The sequence below is a fragment of the Anas acuta genome, chromosome 4 (assembly GCF_963932015.1).
Source record: "Anas acuta chromosome 4, bAnaAcu1.1, whole genome shotgun sequence".
In the NCBI taxonomy this organism is placed as follows: domain Eukaryota; kingdom Metazoa; phylum Chordata; class Aves; order Anseriformes; family Anatidae; genus Anas; species Anas acuta.
This window is the reverse complement of record NC_088982.1, coordinates 1,543,281-1,557,870: the sequence shown is the minus strand read 5'-3', so window position 1 is coordinate 1,557,870 and position 14,590 is coordinate 1,543,281. Positions and strand designations below refer to the sequence as shown.

The 14,590-nt window shown below is 50.3% G+C and overlaps 1 protein-coding gene across 9 annotated transcripts in view; it reads left to right on the top strand.

The window, feature by feature from the left end:
• EXOC6B (exocyst complex component 6B) overlaps positions 1–14,590 on the top strand; it is a 266,143-nt gene that overhangs the window by 167,250 nt on the left and 84,303 nt on the right. For 6 of the 9 annotated variants that reach the window (XM_068679495.1, XM_068679491.1, XM_068679497.1 and 3 more), the window contains 3 exons: positions 690–824; positions 1,848–2,027; positions 6,906–6,935. In XM_068679495.1, coding sequence (XP_068535596.1) covers positions 690–824; positions 1,848–2,027; positions 6,906–6,935 — 345 coding nt within the window. Of the gene's footprint in view, positions 1–689; positions 825–1,847; positions 2,028–6,905; positions 6,936–9,689; positions 10,237–14,590 lie in introns of those variants that run through there. The other 3 variants (XM_068679493.1, XM_068679496.1, XM_068679500.1) reach the window with 2 other exon arrangements.

Here is a 14,590-nt window from a genome sequence, read left to right as displayed (position 1 = left end):
CGATGTGTTTGGCTTCCAAGTCAGCGATCCTTGAGTGGGAGCTGGGATTGTTTTCCTCTGGATTACAAACCTTTATGCTGATTGACTTCGGCAGAGTCTTTTGCTCTGCAGTTGCCTTTAAAGCCCCAAAGCAGCACCATGAGAAGACAGCATTAAGAAAATTGCAGATAATGCCGGGTGCGATAACCAAGGAGACACCAGGGCAGGATCTGCTGTTCACCACACCACCCTTGGAGAAGCAAAACCTTGTGGTGGCTTTGTTGGAAGCCTTGGGGTGATGTTGGTAGGTGTCACTCAAGGCACGGGTTGGTTAGGGTTCACGAGCAGACGGGATAGCTGGGATTTGGCATGGCACCTCTTTGTAAGCCTGTTGCTTTTGGGCTGTGCTGAAACCAGAGCTGACTGACAGCTGAATATAGGAAAGTCATGAAAAAAAAACTTTTGTGATATGAGTGGCTGTCATGGGAAATGCTTTTTTTCAAAAAAAAAAATTATCTTTTATTTAAGTCTCTGCTGTTGTTAAAGGAGGGGAGCCTTTGAGTGTGGAGCAAAGCTTAGTGTGTTTGCACAGCGTCAGCTTTTCATGCCAGAAGTTCTTAGAAACTGGCACCCAGCAGCCTGGCACCTCCCTGGCTTCGGGAGCACCTTTCCTGAAGACTTCTTTTTCTCTTTTTTTTTAACCTTTGCAGCTTGTACAGATCATTATAAACACGACCCATTTGGAAAAATCGTGCAAGTTCCTAGAGGAATTCATAACCAATATCACCAACGTACTTCCAGAGACTGTCCACACTACGAAACTTTATGGGACCACGACTTTTAAGGTGAGAACGCCAGTAAATGGCTCCTCTGGGGAGCTGCTGTTGGTTTTTGGGTTCAGAGGATCTGTTTTCAAACCGGGTGTGTGGACGCGTGGACGGAGGGAGCTGAGCTGAGCTGAAAGGTAATTTTGGCGTACCCTGGGAACTTTATGCCATCAGATGAGCTTTTTGGGCTTGTCCTTCAGAGCAGCTCTATGCTTTGCTTCTGTTGAGGTCGGGAGCCTTTGTAGCCCTAATTTACAGGCTGTGGCTGCAACACTTATTATCTGCAGGATTAAGCAGCTTTTAAACAAAAGCCTGATTTTTTTTTTTTTTAAATGAACTTCGTTTTGCTGTTTGATCTCCATACAGCGTTGCATACATCTGGCCATGAACACAAGCTCTCTCCTTTCACCCAAGAGAATAGATCTTCAGAAATTAAATTTTTGCCTCTTTCCATCTTTTAGTGTTGTTAAATATTAAAAGGAGTGGAAATGCTAAAACTCAGGTCCGGAAGAAAGTGCTGGAATTTCTCAGTCTTTAAATCTTTAAATCCTAACCCCAGAGGATCCTCAGATACTTCACATGAAGTCCTAAGACTATAACTGGTTATTATGGGGTGTCTGCATTGTGCACAGTGTCCAGAGAGCAGGAGATAGGATCAGTGCCAAGGACTCCAGCAATGGCAGGGAATTGATTAGGTGAGGTTTGCCCTTGGGATAACTCAGCAAGAGGTGAAAGCCCCACGACCCCAGGGAATTCCCTTCCTCATCCCATCCAGCAGCATCTTTTCCTGCTTGACCTGAGGATGACTTTTCCTATCCTTGTTCTGGCAGGGAAGCTCTGGGCTTCCAGAAGATCTGGCAGCACAAGTCCCACCAACACAAGCTATCCCGAGGCTGTTGCAACCATGTAGTTCCCTCCAGACCCTGTCCTGTGCTACTTTAGGGCTAAGTTTCGGGCCAGTGCATCCTGTAGCTCACGGAGCACCTGTGCAGAGGCGTGGTATGGAGTCTCCATCCCATACAATATCACCTTCTTTCACAGGACGCCCGCCACGCTGCTGAGGAAGAGATTTACACCAACCTGAACCAGAAGATTGACCAGTTCTTGCAGCTGGCGGATTACGACTGGATGGCCATGGAGCCGGGCAGCAAGGCCAGTGACTACCTGGTCGACCTCATTGGCTTTCTGCGCAGCACGTTTGCTGTGTTCACGCACCTCCCGGTAAGTGACCCCCCGAATTTACTTTCTTTTTCTGACCAAGGAGCACACGGACACCTGACGGTGCTGCTGAAAGTGATGGTTGCTCAAGCCTCGTGAAGTGAGATGGAAACGGGGCCTTACGCTGGCTCTGTCTGACAAAGTGTCAAGTGTTACGAAATAGCAGATCTATTTTTAAAGTGAGCTATTTCATGTGTTAGCAGAAGTCAGGCTTCGGCGAGAGTCTCCCCAAATATTTCTGATTATTTGTGAATCTACTTACGTGAGAATGAGGGAAAGAAACCTCCCAGTCCACCAGCAGAGGTAGGATCACAACTCACTCCCACCTATATTTTAGATACGTTAACTTTCAGCTTAACAGACATTCCACGATTATTTTGAGAGGTCCCAGCAGAAGCGTGTGCATGACTTGAGCTGCAGATACGTTTCCAACTGTTTGTCCAATGCCTTACATCAAAATATTGCTCTGCGTCGTAAGGCAGCATATGTTTCTTTCTTTTCTCTGCTGTCTAAAATATGCCTGTGTTTATGCTGTTACTGCGATCAAAAATGTCTTTTATGTTGTTTTTTTTTTTGCACTTGGCTGAGTAGTGTCCCCTTGAGTAGGAAAAATGTAACCATCGGGGAGTTCATTTTTGCTCAGACAGCTTTTTTTGCTTTTAAACAAGATTTGTTCTGAGCTGTCTGGATATATACTTAGGAGCCTCTTCAATCAGCAGGTATGTTGAAATAGCAGATCTTCTGAACACTGTATTTGTCCTAAAAGCAATTTCACGTCTTTCTTCTTCACTGGCCTGCTATTTATTTGTTGTTACTGGGTGCCCAGGGTTATAGAGTAATGGCACACAGCGTGGGCACCTTTTTATTGGCTTGGCTATGAACGGGAAGAGAAGGCTGATAATACACAAGGACACGTCTTAGCTTCATTCTGCTGGTTTGTGTCTCGGTGATTGCACCACTGGAAGGGATGTTTAGGCCCTCCAGAGCTGTTCCAGGAGGTGTCACAGCCCCAAAACTTCAGCAGGACGTTGCAGACTTGCACATAGTTCATGTCCTTGGTCTTCTCCATCATGGCAGCAAGATTCGGTAGCTGATGGAAACGAGCTCTGCTTAAAAGTGGTTGGAGAAGCCACCAAAAGAGAAATGGAAGTGGCTTTCCCAGGGTAGCCACTTTTTGTATTACTTACACAAGCAAATAATGAAAATCCTGGAGGCAGCCAAACAGCCCTGCTGCAGGCAGCAGCTTTTACCTGCTCCATCCTTCCCCTGCAGAGAGGTGAAGAAAAAAGCCCGCTGATGGTTTTTTTTTGTCCCCCCAATGCAGAACAATTTGGGGAGGGTCAGCTCCCAGCACCGCAGCGTGGCTGACGGGAGGGATGAGGATAGGGAGAGGAGCCCGCGATGATTTATGAGACGGGCCTGGAGTGATTTATCTTCCTTAAACATTAACGTTTCCATTCTGAACTCATCAAAATTGTTTCGGAGACCGGGAGGGCAGCAAATCAGCCGGGATGGCTCCAAGCAGCCTTTCTGTTCCGCAGCTGCACCGAAAGCACCCAGTGGGTGAGGAGGCTGCTGGCCACGGTGGAGGAGCCAGGTAACGTGCTGGGGCTGCTCAGATGCTCTCCTTGGAGCATCGCATGGCACCGAGCCTGCCTCCAGCCCTCAGACAGGGCAGGCAGCTTAATCAGAGCCTGAGGTCTAATTTGTGAAGCTCTAGATCAGGGTTAAACGGCTGCTAGGAGAGAGAGGTCTGGGATTTGGGATATTTTGGGGTTCCTGCCTTGAGAGGAGCGTTACGGAGACGAATCCCTGGCAGGTCCTTGGTGAGTCAGGAAGAACCAAAGGCTGGTGGCAAGGTACCCAGCTCCCTCGGTGATCCCTTCTCGTGAGGCTCAAGGGCCTTTTCCCGGCAACTTCTTTAGAAGCACTTTAAAACCTGAGTGCATTTCGGAGTGATTTGTAGGGGACGAGGCGTGGGAAAGCCCCCGTCTGTCTACAAGAACAGAAAAATGAAGGCGATGTTTGTGAAAGCACCGAGTGTACGGGATGTGCTTCCTCTGGGGAAGGAAGGAAGGAGTGAGAGGGCTTGGAGAGGGAAAGGAAGCATCTCCAGAAAGCACGGATTGTCAGTCCTTGTGGGACAGCCAGTGGCAAGGTAGGGCCTTTAATCTACTGCTGACCTACATCCAGCCCCAAATGCACCACAACATTACAACCTAAAGGGGCTGCTGTCCTGTTTGAGGAGTTTGCAGCCTGTTGCAGGTATAAAATACGGGATTTCCACACTTGGGTAGCTTATAGGGAGAGGGAAGGGACTGCTCTGTCTGTCCCTGGGGAGAGGAGCATCTTCTCATTCCTGGAAGTGGTCTGTGCTCAACGCCTGCCCCTCTGCTCCCTTGGCTTCTGCTGCTTTGGGTGCCTTCGTGCTCCGAATTTCTGCCATTAACCAAATCGAAGAGCTCCCTGCTGGTTTGTGACCTTGTGGCAGGTTTTTAGGAGAGAAGGAGAGCGGCAGGCTGAGGAGCTGACTAAGTGGCAGGAGGCGAGCTGCTCGGCGGCCCTTTGTCACGACAGTAATTACCCCGAAAACAAAACCCTTCACCTGCTGATCAAAGCAACTCGGCCTGGGCATGTCGGCGGTTCCCCGTGCTAAAATTACAGCAACAAAAACCTCTGTCCTGTAATATAACAGAGCCGAAAGCCCTGATCCTGCAAAAATGCAGGCGGTTGCTTAACTTGACGTGTGAGTAATCCCATTGTGTTGGCCGGGGCTGCTCGTGGGCAGGAAACCTCCCCGGGGTCAAGGCTCGGAGAGCGCAGCGGGGCCCAGCAAACGGCCTTGGAGGGTCCGGCTGTGCCCGGGCAGCTTTTTGGAGAGGCTCGGGGAGAGGAGAGGAGGGGAGGCAAGGTGCTGAGCGAGCAAAAAGCTCCGGCTGTGTCCCTTGGGGGGGTACAGGACCAAATCCTTCCTGGATTTATTGCGGGGAGGGGTGAACACCCCTGGCTAAAGCTGCTCCTGGCTCGTGGAGTGGCACCGAGCATCCCCTCCTCCTTGAGTGTCCAGGCAGGAGGTGCAAATCCTAATTTTTCCCCTTAGAGCATCGGAGGAGCTGATTTTTTTCCCCTTCCAGCTGCAGGGAAGAAGCGTTTTCAACATCTCCTTCTTCTTGCCCGTGCCGGGGGGGCGGCCGTCGTTCCCAAAACCAGCAGAAAATGCCTCAGCCTGGGAGTCCCCAGAACCTTTTGGCTTTTTTTGCAGCTTCGCTTGGGGACGGCCAGCCCCGGGGAAGGGGAGGTGAAAAGTTCATGGTGAAGTTAACGGGGCTTTGGTGCATGCTCGGGCTTTTCATGGTGGTTTAGAGCCACAATTCGAAAATGCTCCGCTAAGTGCCCCAAATGTCTCAAAGCAAATAACATGCTTCTGGAAATAAAAGCAGAATTAACATTTGGCTTCGAGGCTGCCCTCTTCCTGCGTTAACCAGCGAGGGTTGGTTACGGCCGCCGCCGCTCTGCTTATTAATATGGGATGCTCAGGCCTCCTTTAAAAGAAAATATCTTTTTTTTTTTCCCCCCCTTAACGTTAAAAAAAAACCATTTTGCTGGTTTTTCAGAGGGCCGCGGCCTCCAAAAATGAACATTTTCGGCATCGCACTTTTAAAAAAAGAATGACTGAAAAAGCCTTTTGTCTCTGATGGCTGATTGTTGTTTTTATTTCTTGTTAGACAAGTTAATGTAAATCGCATTGACAGGGCTACTCCAAACACACTGATTTGTTGACATTAAGCTTTTCAAAGATGGAGGGTTGTGTCAACACCTACAGTGAACTGTCAGGTTAACAAAGCAAGGATGTTTTCCTGGGGGAGGGGAGCGGGGCAGGGGGGAAGGGGTGTGTTTTGTTTTTATTTTAAGTTTCCTTTAATCCTCTGTTAGTCTTGTATCTTGATAACCTCCTTTGGAAGGTAATCAGGGCAGGTCAAGAGGTGATGGTGACCCGGGAAGGGGAAGCAATCTTTCAGCGATCGAACAAACTCCAACCTCCGCCGGCCCGAGCAGTTCAGCGGGAACTCTCTGCGGAGGGTTTTTTTTTTTTTTTTTTCCTCTTTTTTCCCCCCCTTTGTGCTTATTTTTGCCAGATGGCAGGCACAGATTTCAGCTGGAACTGCGCAAACGCTGCGGACGCTCCGCCTGGAACATTTTGCCTTATTCACCATATTGGCATCTCCTCCCGGTTGCGCATAAATACGCTGGCCCCAGCGGGTTTTGCATTGGTGGAAAGAGCTTTAAAAGTGTTTATTTTCTTTTTAAAGAGAACAGTTACCTATGTTTTTCTTTTAAAAGCCAAATCCTGCGTAATATGTGAAAGGGCAAAGACGTGCACGGAGGTAAAAATGCACCGCAAGCTCCGTACCAGCCTTGACCACACGGGGAGAGAGGGTCATTTATTTCACGGAGTGGAAAATAACTGTCAGGAAAACGTGGTACGAGCACCAAAGACACGTTCTGTAGGTCTGCACGAATCCAGCCTGTGCTCAGACAACACCTCCTTGCCCTTGGAGGAGCTGAGCGAGTTGCGCAGACATCTGCGGACACTGGGGTTGGAGGTGTGCCCATGGGCATCCCTCGTGCCCATTTTACAGGTGGCAAAGCCGAGGCAGGGGGCTGGTGGCTTGCCCCGCGTGGCACGGAGCTTTTAATATCAGGGCCAGCAGCAAAAGTGGCACTCGGGGCACTTGGTGACTCGTTCCTGCCGCAGCTCGTGCCTCGGTCGGAGCGGTGAGGGGTTGGAGGCGCCCGGTGGGTGCGCACCTCGTTGCCTCGCTCGCTGTTGCTTTGCTCTTTTCTGCACTTGACCTAAATTCCCTGTGTTGTCCTCTGTAGGGGGATGTAGATGTCCACTCTACAATGTCGGTGAGTACACGGCGCTGTGTCGGGCGCGTGCCGGCTGCTCTGCTCGCACCTCCAGCGTTAGAGGGTGAGTTGAACCAGAAGAGGTCGTGGCTCTCGAAAGGGAGGAAAGGCAAATACGAACTTTGGGGGGAAGTTTGTCCCTTCCTCTGCTGCCCACGCAGGTTTTCTTTCGGTTTCTGAGATAAAGCAGTAGAACAAATAGGCTGGGATAGCGGGTTTCCTTGCAGACAGGTCGCACACAAGCGTGCCATTGCAGTAGCATTGATCAATCGCTGCTTTTAGGACCACGTCCCGTTTAACTACCTCCTTTTATCCCCCATGCATCCCTAAACGTGCGAGGAATTAGGGGCAGTGCCTGCTATTAGGGAAAGCACGATGGGATTTGCAACCTCTACTTGAAAGAGAAAAGACCTTTGTAAATCCCGCCGTGCGCCCTGGGTTCTGTTCAGCATATATCTCCCTTTCGAGCTGACAGCCTCTGTTGCCCCCAGGGGGATTTTCCTCCTGGTCTAAGTGCTCCGACCCTATGCTGGGACTGCTAAACCTTCCCTCTGGCACTACTGTTCGAATATTATTTTTCCGGAGAGCAGCGTGGGCTCTTGGACGCTGCTATCGCCCCGTTTGGATTAGGGCAATTAGCACAAAAGACAGCCGAGCAGACCTTTCGGACCTGCCTTCTGGTTCAACGAACTCCTCTGATTGGTGTCGTTTCTGCTTGGTTCGTGTGCGGGAGGAAAGCTCAGGCTTTTTTTTTCCGCGGGGTAGATGGCAAAGCGCTCTCGAGCTGCCGTGTTGTGCCTGTTCCCGTGTCCTCGAGCCATGGCACGTGCCCACGAGCGCCTCGTGCTCGTCGGCACGAGGCGGCTCGCTGCAGTTGTGTGCTGTGAGACCCAACCTGTGCTGTGGTGGAGCTCCCAGCTTCTGCTTCTGCGCCTCCAAGCCCTGCTCTTTGCTCGAGCTGCCTGCCGGGCTGCCGCGGCGGTGTCGGCGTGTCGCGGCGCGGTTGGGTGCGTGCGCCCCTTGTCCTGGAAACCGAGCATGGCCGAGCCTCGAGTCCTTGTGGGCTGCGGGCATCTGGGGGGCTCTGAGTCAGCATCGAGGTCTCAAATCAACGCCAATTTCTGGAAAGAAGGAGCCTGCTGAAGGCAAGCCGAGGCCAGATGCCACCAAAGCTGCGACTTGGATCCCGCCTCGCCGGGCAGGGATGCGTCGTGCTCGCTGGCGGTGTCCTGGTGTCCTGCTTTGGCAGGGGGCTGGGACCCAAAAACCTCTTGAGGTCCCTTCCAACCCCTCCAATTCTGTGATTCTGTGATTCTGTGACCCCATCCCTCCGTGTCCACCAGTTTCCAGGGGCGATGCTGAGCGTCACCGTGTGCTGGTGGCCTTGGGGCGTACCGCAAGAGGGACGGATGCACAAAGTAGCGTTGCCTCTGGCTTCCCAAGACTTCCAACAATTTAGAAGCCAGATGTATTTATTTCTTTAATTGAATCCAGTGCCTAGACAGCTATGGAGTCAGCTTCCTATGGAGAGGGGTGCATTAGTTTCATTAAGGTAAATCAATGAAAAGTAATACCTGGAGGTCCCCTGGAAAGGGTCAGGAACGGAGTAATCCCTTTATATGGTGGGACTTTGCTGGCCTGCTCTTAGCTGGTTTTGTTTCTAACGGCAACAGATTCTAATTTTCCTTTTAACCCCTCTAATTTTTTGTTCTCCTGGTAGTTTGTATTAATTGGTGGAAATAAATCACCGATCCGCCTGTCTAGGAGAGATTTCAAAATAAAGATCTGCTCGCACCAAGGAGCAGCACAAAGAAGCAATTGTAGCAGCATTTAAAAAGTCCGGTGGGAAGCAGTTGTGGCTGATCCTAGAAGGGTCTTGGTGAAGTAGATACAGACAAAAACCAAATAATAATAATAAAAAAAAGTGATTTGCCTGGGATGCAGACATGGACAGGGCTGAGAGCAGTGTCCAAAATCCTCTGTGCGCTTCCTCTGCTCTCCAGAGATAATCCTACCCTCTCGAGGGGTTGCTCGGACCAGTTTACCCTAAAGGTTGGGCAAAATGCCCTTAAAATGAGCGTGCCCTGCTCGGGAGAAGACGAGGTTACGGCTGGAGCAGCACTGCTCGGCTCTGCGGTCCTGTGCTGCCTGCCCGGCTGTGGGCTGGTGGCTGCGAGTTACCTTCCTCCTCTTCTCAAGTGTCTCTAAAATCCTAAATATTTCCAAAAATGAAGGGCTCGAAGCAAGAACCAAAGGTTGCTTTAAAGCAACGAGCAAAAGCGCTCAAATACGGTGGATTTAGCGTTGTTGGCTGGGGAGAAGGCTGACCTCTGATTAACCCAGGAGCGCTAGTTAACTAGGATCCGGGTAAGCCAAGTTATCTTGTAATTACATGGTTTCTTGTACGCTTTCAGCACTTTGAAAATTAATTGAAGCTAAAATGCCCAGTCCCATAAATCCTTTAAACCAGGGTGTGCACGCTTACCTAGGAATTGCTTCCCTTTGTGTAGTCACCTTGGCGTGTTTGGCTTTGATTTTTATTTTACAAACTTAGATTTATAAAGCTATTTTATGCTTACTTTTGCGTGCACACACATACACAAAGACTCAGATGTGTGGTACGGGGAATTTGGCAGTCGAAAATCCATCCTCGGCGGGAGGAATTCGAACACGCCTGCTGCTTCCTGCACCGGAGCCCAGCGCAGAGCTTCCAGCAGCCCCAGCAGAAGTTAAAGTATGTTTTTTTCCCTTTAGGCTCAAATTTAAGTGAAACAATAGACTTTGCAATTACACGCTTTCCTCTGGTTTCATGCACTGGCAACCTGAAGTCTTGAAGGCTCCTCTTAAGCAGCGAGGGTGCAGAGGAATGCTGATTTACGCCCGTCTGCTGCAGAAGCCCCCAGGTGTCTTGTGTGGCCTCACCTCAGCTGCAGAACAACTGAAGGAGCCCAATCTCCTCTTCACCTCTCCTCTGGGATCCCTGGGACTGAATTTGCCCGGAGAAATATCAGGAATTTGTGCGGAATATTTGGAGCTGAGCACGGCTGAGCGCTCGAGCAGGCGGGGGTTGGTGGCAATGGCACGCAGAGAGGCACCCACCATGCGTCCTGCAGCCCAGGTTAGGTGTGGCACAAGAAAGGAAGCAAAGTGTTTATAAATACAGAACCTTCCGCGTTTCTCATGATTGCTCTGGTCTTCCTTCATCACATTTCATGAATGGCAATAAATAAGGAGAAGCTGGTGTGCTAATAAGAAACCCCAAACCAACCGCTAGTTACCAGTCATTTTTGCAGTTTTCATTTTCTTCTCTCCGTTTCTCAACTAGAACACGTAAATATTGCAAATGGAAATTTCGTGTAGGGTTTAGCTCCTGGAAAAACGCAAAACCAGCCGAAATTTCATGCGCTTCTTGGGTCGGTCAGCGCTCCTCAATCATCTGCTCTGATGGCCCAGCTTGGAAACAAAAACCTCCCCAGTTGGGTTGGAAGTGGCGTGGTGTGTTTTTTTTTGTTGTTTTGAGCTCATCCTTTTTTTTCCAGTCTGCTCAACATCTGGGGCTTAAGTCATGTAGGCGTTCCGCTTCCAGCAGGCAGCCGTACGTCACGGCAAGCACGCCGACCCCTCCGCTGGGCATCGCGGCGAGCGGGGATCTGCCCGGGCGTGGGGTCTGCACGGAGCATGAGAAACCCTTCGTGCCAAGGGCTTTGCGGCAAGGAGCAGCTCAGCCTGCTGTTCTCCAGGCCTCGAGATCTTTCACCTTTTATTTATAACACGACCGCTAGGAGTATATTGCGAAGACGAAGCAAGAGCACTCTCTCTTTTTAAGTCTTCCCGCTGCCGTAATTGGCAGATGCTTTGCCCTGATAAATCAGCAGAAACGAGCGTGGTTCTAGCTCTTCGTACGTTAGGGAGAAAATGCGAAAATCTGTGTTTAATCAACTTTTTGTTTCCAAAATGGCAGCTGCTTTGTATTTAATGGAAAATCAGACTCTTCCCAATGGAAAGAATGTTATTCCCAAAGCGAATACAAAAGAAAATAAAAGCCACAAAAGAGGAGGATGAAATATGTCATTTATTTTTTCTCGTTCGTTCCAGTTTTGCTCTCTGATAATTGTCGGGCCACGGCTCTGGTTTGTGTCAAGTAACTCAAAGTCTCACCCCGTGGACATGGGGACCAGGAGAGCCTCGCCGAGCGCTCGGAGGGCTGCGTGGCGCAAAGAGGACCGAGAAAAATTACGGCTACTTCTCGCGTGCATAAAAGAGACTCATTAAACGCAGGTTATTTATGGGTTTAAATTTGTTTATTTATGGGTTTAATTCCGCTGCGGAGGTGCCTCCGTCGTTGGGGCTTCATATTTTTCCTTGGCACCTCTTGGTGCGGGATCTCAGTGTCGTTTTGTGGAGGTGAAGGAGCCTTCCTTTGGGGAGCCTGTCCCCGTGGCTGCAGGGAGTTCGTCTCATCTACAGCCCCGTTCCTTCTCGGTCTGCTGCTCGTGTCTGCTTGCAGCAGTGTTAAGGCTGAAACACATTAAAACATTAAAAAAAAATTAGTTTTTGGGGAGGTTGCCAAGCTGACACTGTGGCAAGCCGAAAGCCCCAGTTTTGTACAATGGAGTTTAGGGCTCCCTCCCGCCATGGCATGGAGATAACTTCTGGGGGAAGGAGCAGTGATTTGAGCTGTCGTGACGTGCTCTGTCTGTAAGTTTTGGGTTTTGCTGGAGTTTTTCTAGCTGCTTCCATGCCGAGCTCTCCATCTCCCCGCCTCGTGGTGCCGTTTCTCATCGCAGCAAGGCCAGGTGGGCATTTGCAGCGCGGCACATAGCATGACGGAGCATTCAGAGAGCAGGTAGAGGAGGTAAATGTGACTTACTAATCTGTAATTGTTTAAAAGAGAGGGTCACGGAAAGCAGGAGGCAGGTTTGGAGCAGGAGCTTGTTGCCACAGGAGGGTTCCACCAACCCACTGGGAGAACTTGGAGCAGATCCATACGCAAATATTGAGAGCATCTACAGGTAAACCAAGTAGGCTGATGAGTTCAAAGCACGTAATTACTGGCTTTTCTCGAAGCTCAATGCCATCATGTGTCAGTTTTCCCACCCGTGTGCAGCTGAAGGTCCCCGCACAGCTCTCTGAACCATCTCCAGACAGAGCTGGGTGCTCCGACAGCACCGCTCATTTCTGGTGCACCAGGCTCTGTGCACAACCATTCCCATCCTAGACTTTTAAAAAGATGTTAATTAAAAATATCTCGCCGTGCATTTTTAAGAAAAAAGACCCGGGTCTCAGAATCCCTTATTTCTGTGTGTTTTCTGCATACGCACACCTAGCAGCTCCCCGGCTGAGGCTGTGCTGTGAGCTGCCCGGGGAAGGGCCTCTGCCTGCTCCCTGCCTCCGCAGCGCTTCAAAGCCTCTGCCCTGCGGTCACCGCCACAGCTGCGGCCCGAGGTACTTCCCTTCCCCGCCCGCTGCCCTTCCTCCTATTTATTTATTTTCCTATTTAAAAAAAAAAAAAATAAAGTGGACGGCGCTCGTTGGCTCTGACAGCAGAGCTAAAGCGCAGGGGGGAGGAAAGAGCTGATGTCTCCGTGCGCGCCCGTGCCATTATCCCGGATTGGTTAAAGAAGAGAAAAAAAGAGAAAAAAAGAGAAAAAAAAAATATATGAGCCCGATGTGCTCTCTGTGTGGGAGCCTCGGGTCTCCCCCAACCCCATCCCAAACAGCCCCAAGCTGTTGGCTTTGGGCATCTTCCCCAGACCAAGCTCCTGGGACATTTTTATAGGCACCTGAAGGGTTTTGTATCAGACCGCAGTGCTCAGCGTAACCGGCTGCCCGGTTTGCTTTCCTCCTGGTGAAGATAATCGCTGGATTTGCTTTTTTTCCCCCACAGCCCAGCACGGTGGCTGGTCAGGTTGGTGGTAGCCACGGCTTTTGGCTCCTCAGGTGCTTTTGGGGGCAGCAGATCTTTGCCTGAGGCCAATTCCACTTGAAGCTCTGCTCCTTGGCACCACTTTAAGGTTTTTGTGGGTTCACTCAGCTGAATCTGAGACTTTCTAGTGAAAAAGTGTCTCGTGAGCCAGGCTGTTAGGTGATAGGGACGGGCAAAGTGATGGGGAGACAAAAAATCCCGGTTTCCATCAGAAGAGGCTTTGGCAGTGTCTCGGTGGTGACGTTCAGCTTCAGCCTCCTGACCTGCTGATGGCAACGAAGCTTCTCCAAGCCACTAAATCTTTCGGGATTTAAACTCCTGGATGGACCCGGGGGCTCTGTACGGGACCTTGTTGGCACCAGGGGCCCGGTTGTGCTTTGAGACCCAAAATACCCCCTACACAGAAGCACGTGGGCAGCCTTCTTTCATCTTTTCTTCTCCTTCCGCAAGTTTGGGCACCAGAAAACCTCTGCTTTTATCTCCCCAAGTAGCATGAAGGACCTGATGGAGGACCAAGGCGCATCCCCTTCCCCGGCAGGCGTTGCTCCGTGCTCAGAGCCCCAACCCCAAGCTCTGCTCACCTCCTCCTGCTCCTGGTGCTTGGGGTTCCTTGGTTGTTTTTTTATTTGATTTTCCTTGTTTTTTTTTGGTTTTCCTTGGCCAGTTCCAAACCCAGAGAGGCTGCATCTTGGCGCCAGTCACCATCAGATGCATCTTTTGCTCCTGGCCCTCTTCGTCCTGGGCACGGTCATTTTTATTTGCAAGGCGTTGGGTGCAGACCCACGACAACAACAAAAAAAAAGGCAATAAATATTGGGTCAGGATTGAGGATGGATTTCTGTGGGGTTACCAGCAGCTTTTCCATTTGCTTGTTAAGTAAACTTCTTGGAACTGCAAAAGTACTCAACGTACGTTTGTTTTGACATTTTGAGAAGTGCTAAATGTATCTGGACGTGGGTCTGGGATTTCTTTTTGCCATCTCCAGTGACTGCCGAACGATTTTTCCTTTAAAAAACAACACGAAGAACAACTCCGGGTGCTGTTAAGAAGAACCTGGTGGATCAGGATGCCGATGAAGCTCTCCTCTCGGTGTCAGCAGGGCTGATTTACCGATTTTGCCACAGTTTAGTGAGGTTTGGAGCTCTGGTGCTGCCTGCAGAAGGGGCAGTCCAGAGGTGTCAGGAGGGCGCTGGGGCACGAGGAAATCGCTTCTGCCTCTGGGGATCTTGCAGCGTCTGAGATCTTCATCCACGCCTGTGCAGAAGGTGTCTGCTGGCCTTATTCTCAAGGGGTGGCAGGCTCCGGGTTTGTTCTGGTCTCAGCTTTGTCCTGTACCAGCTCCTCCCTCCGTCAGGTACCCAACAGATCTCCAAGCGCGGTCACTCATCGGGATAACTCGATTTACCTCTCCAGAAGGAAAACCCAGCCAACCGTGATTCTGTGCCCCCAGCTCCCGGTGGTGAGGAGCTGCCTGGTGGCAACTGGTCAGGTTGAACCAATAAAAAGTTAAAAGCAGGGAGAACACAAGAACAGGGACAAGATAAGTCATTAAATAATCCAGAAAAGGGACTTCGCCTTTCTGCCGTCATTTCTTAGAGGTTTGATGTTGCTGAATGCTCATCTATAACAGCATCGCTTGCCACTTCTGTGAAATATTCTGCCAGTGTTGCGTTATGAATTGGAAAAGACAAGAAATTCGGTGTTAAAATTACTGGGATGAGCTGTGTTT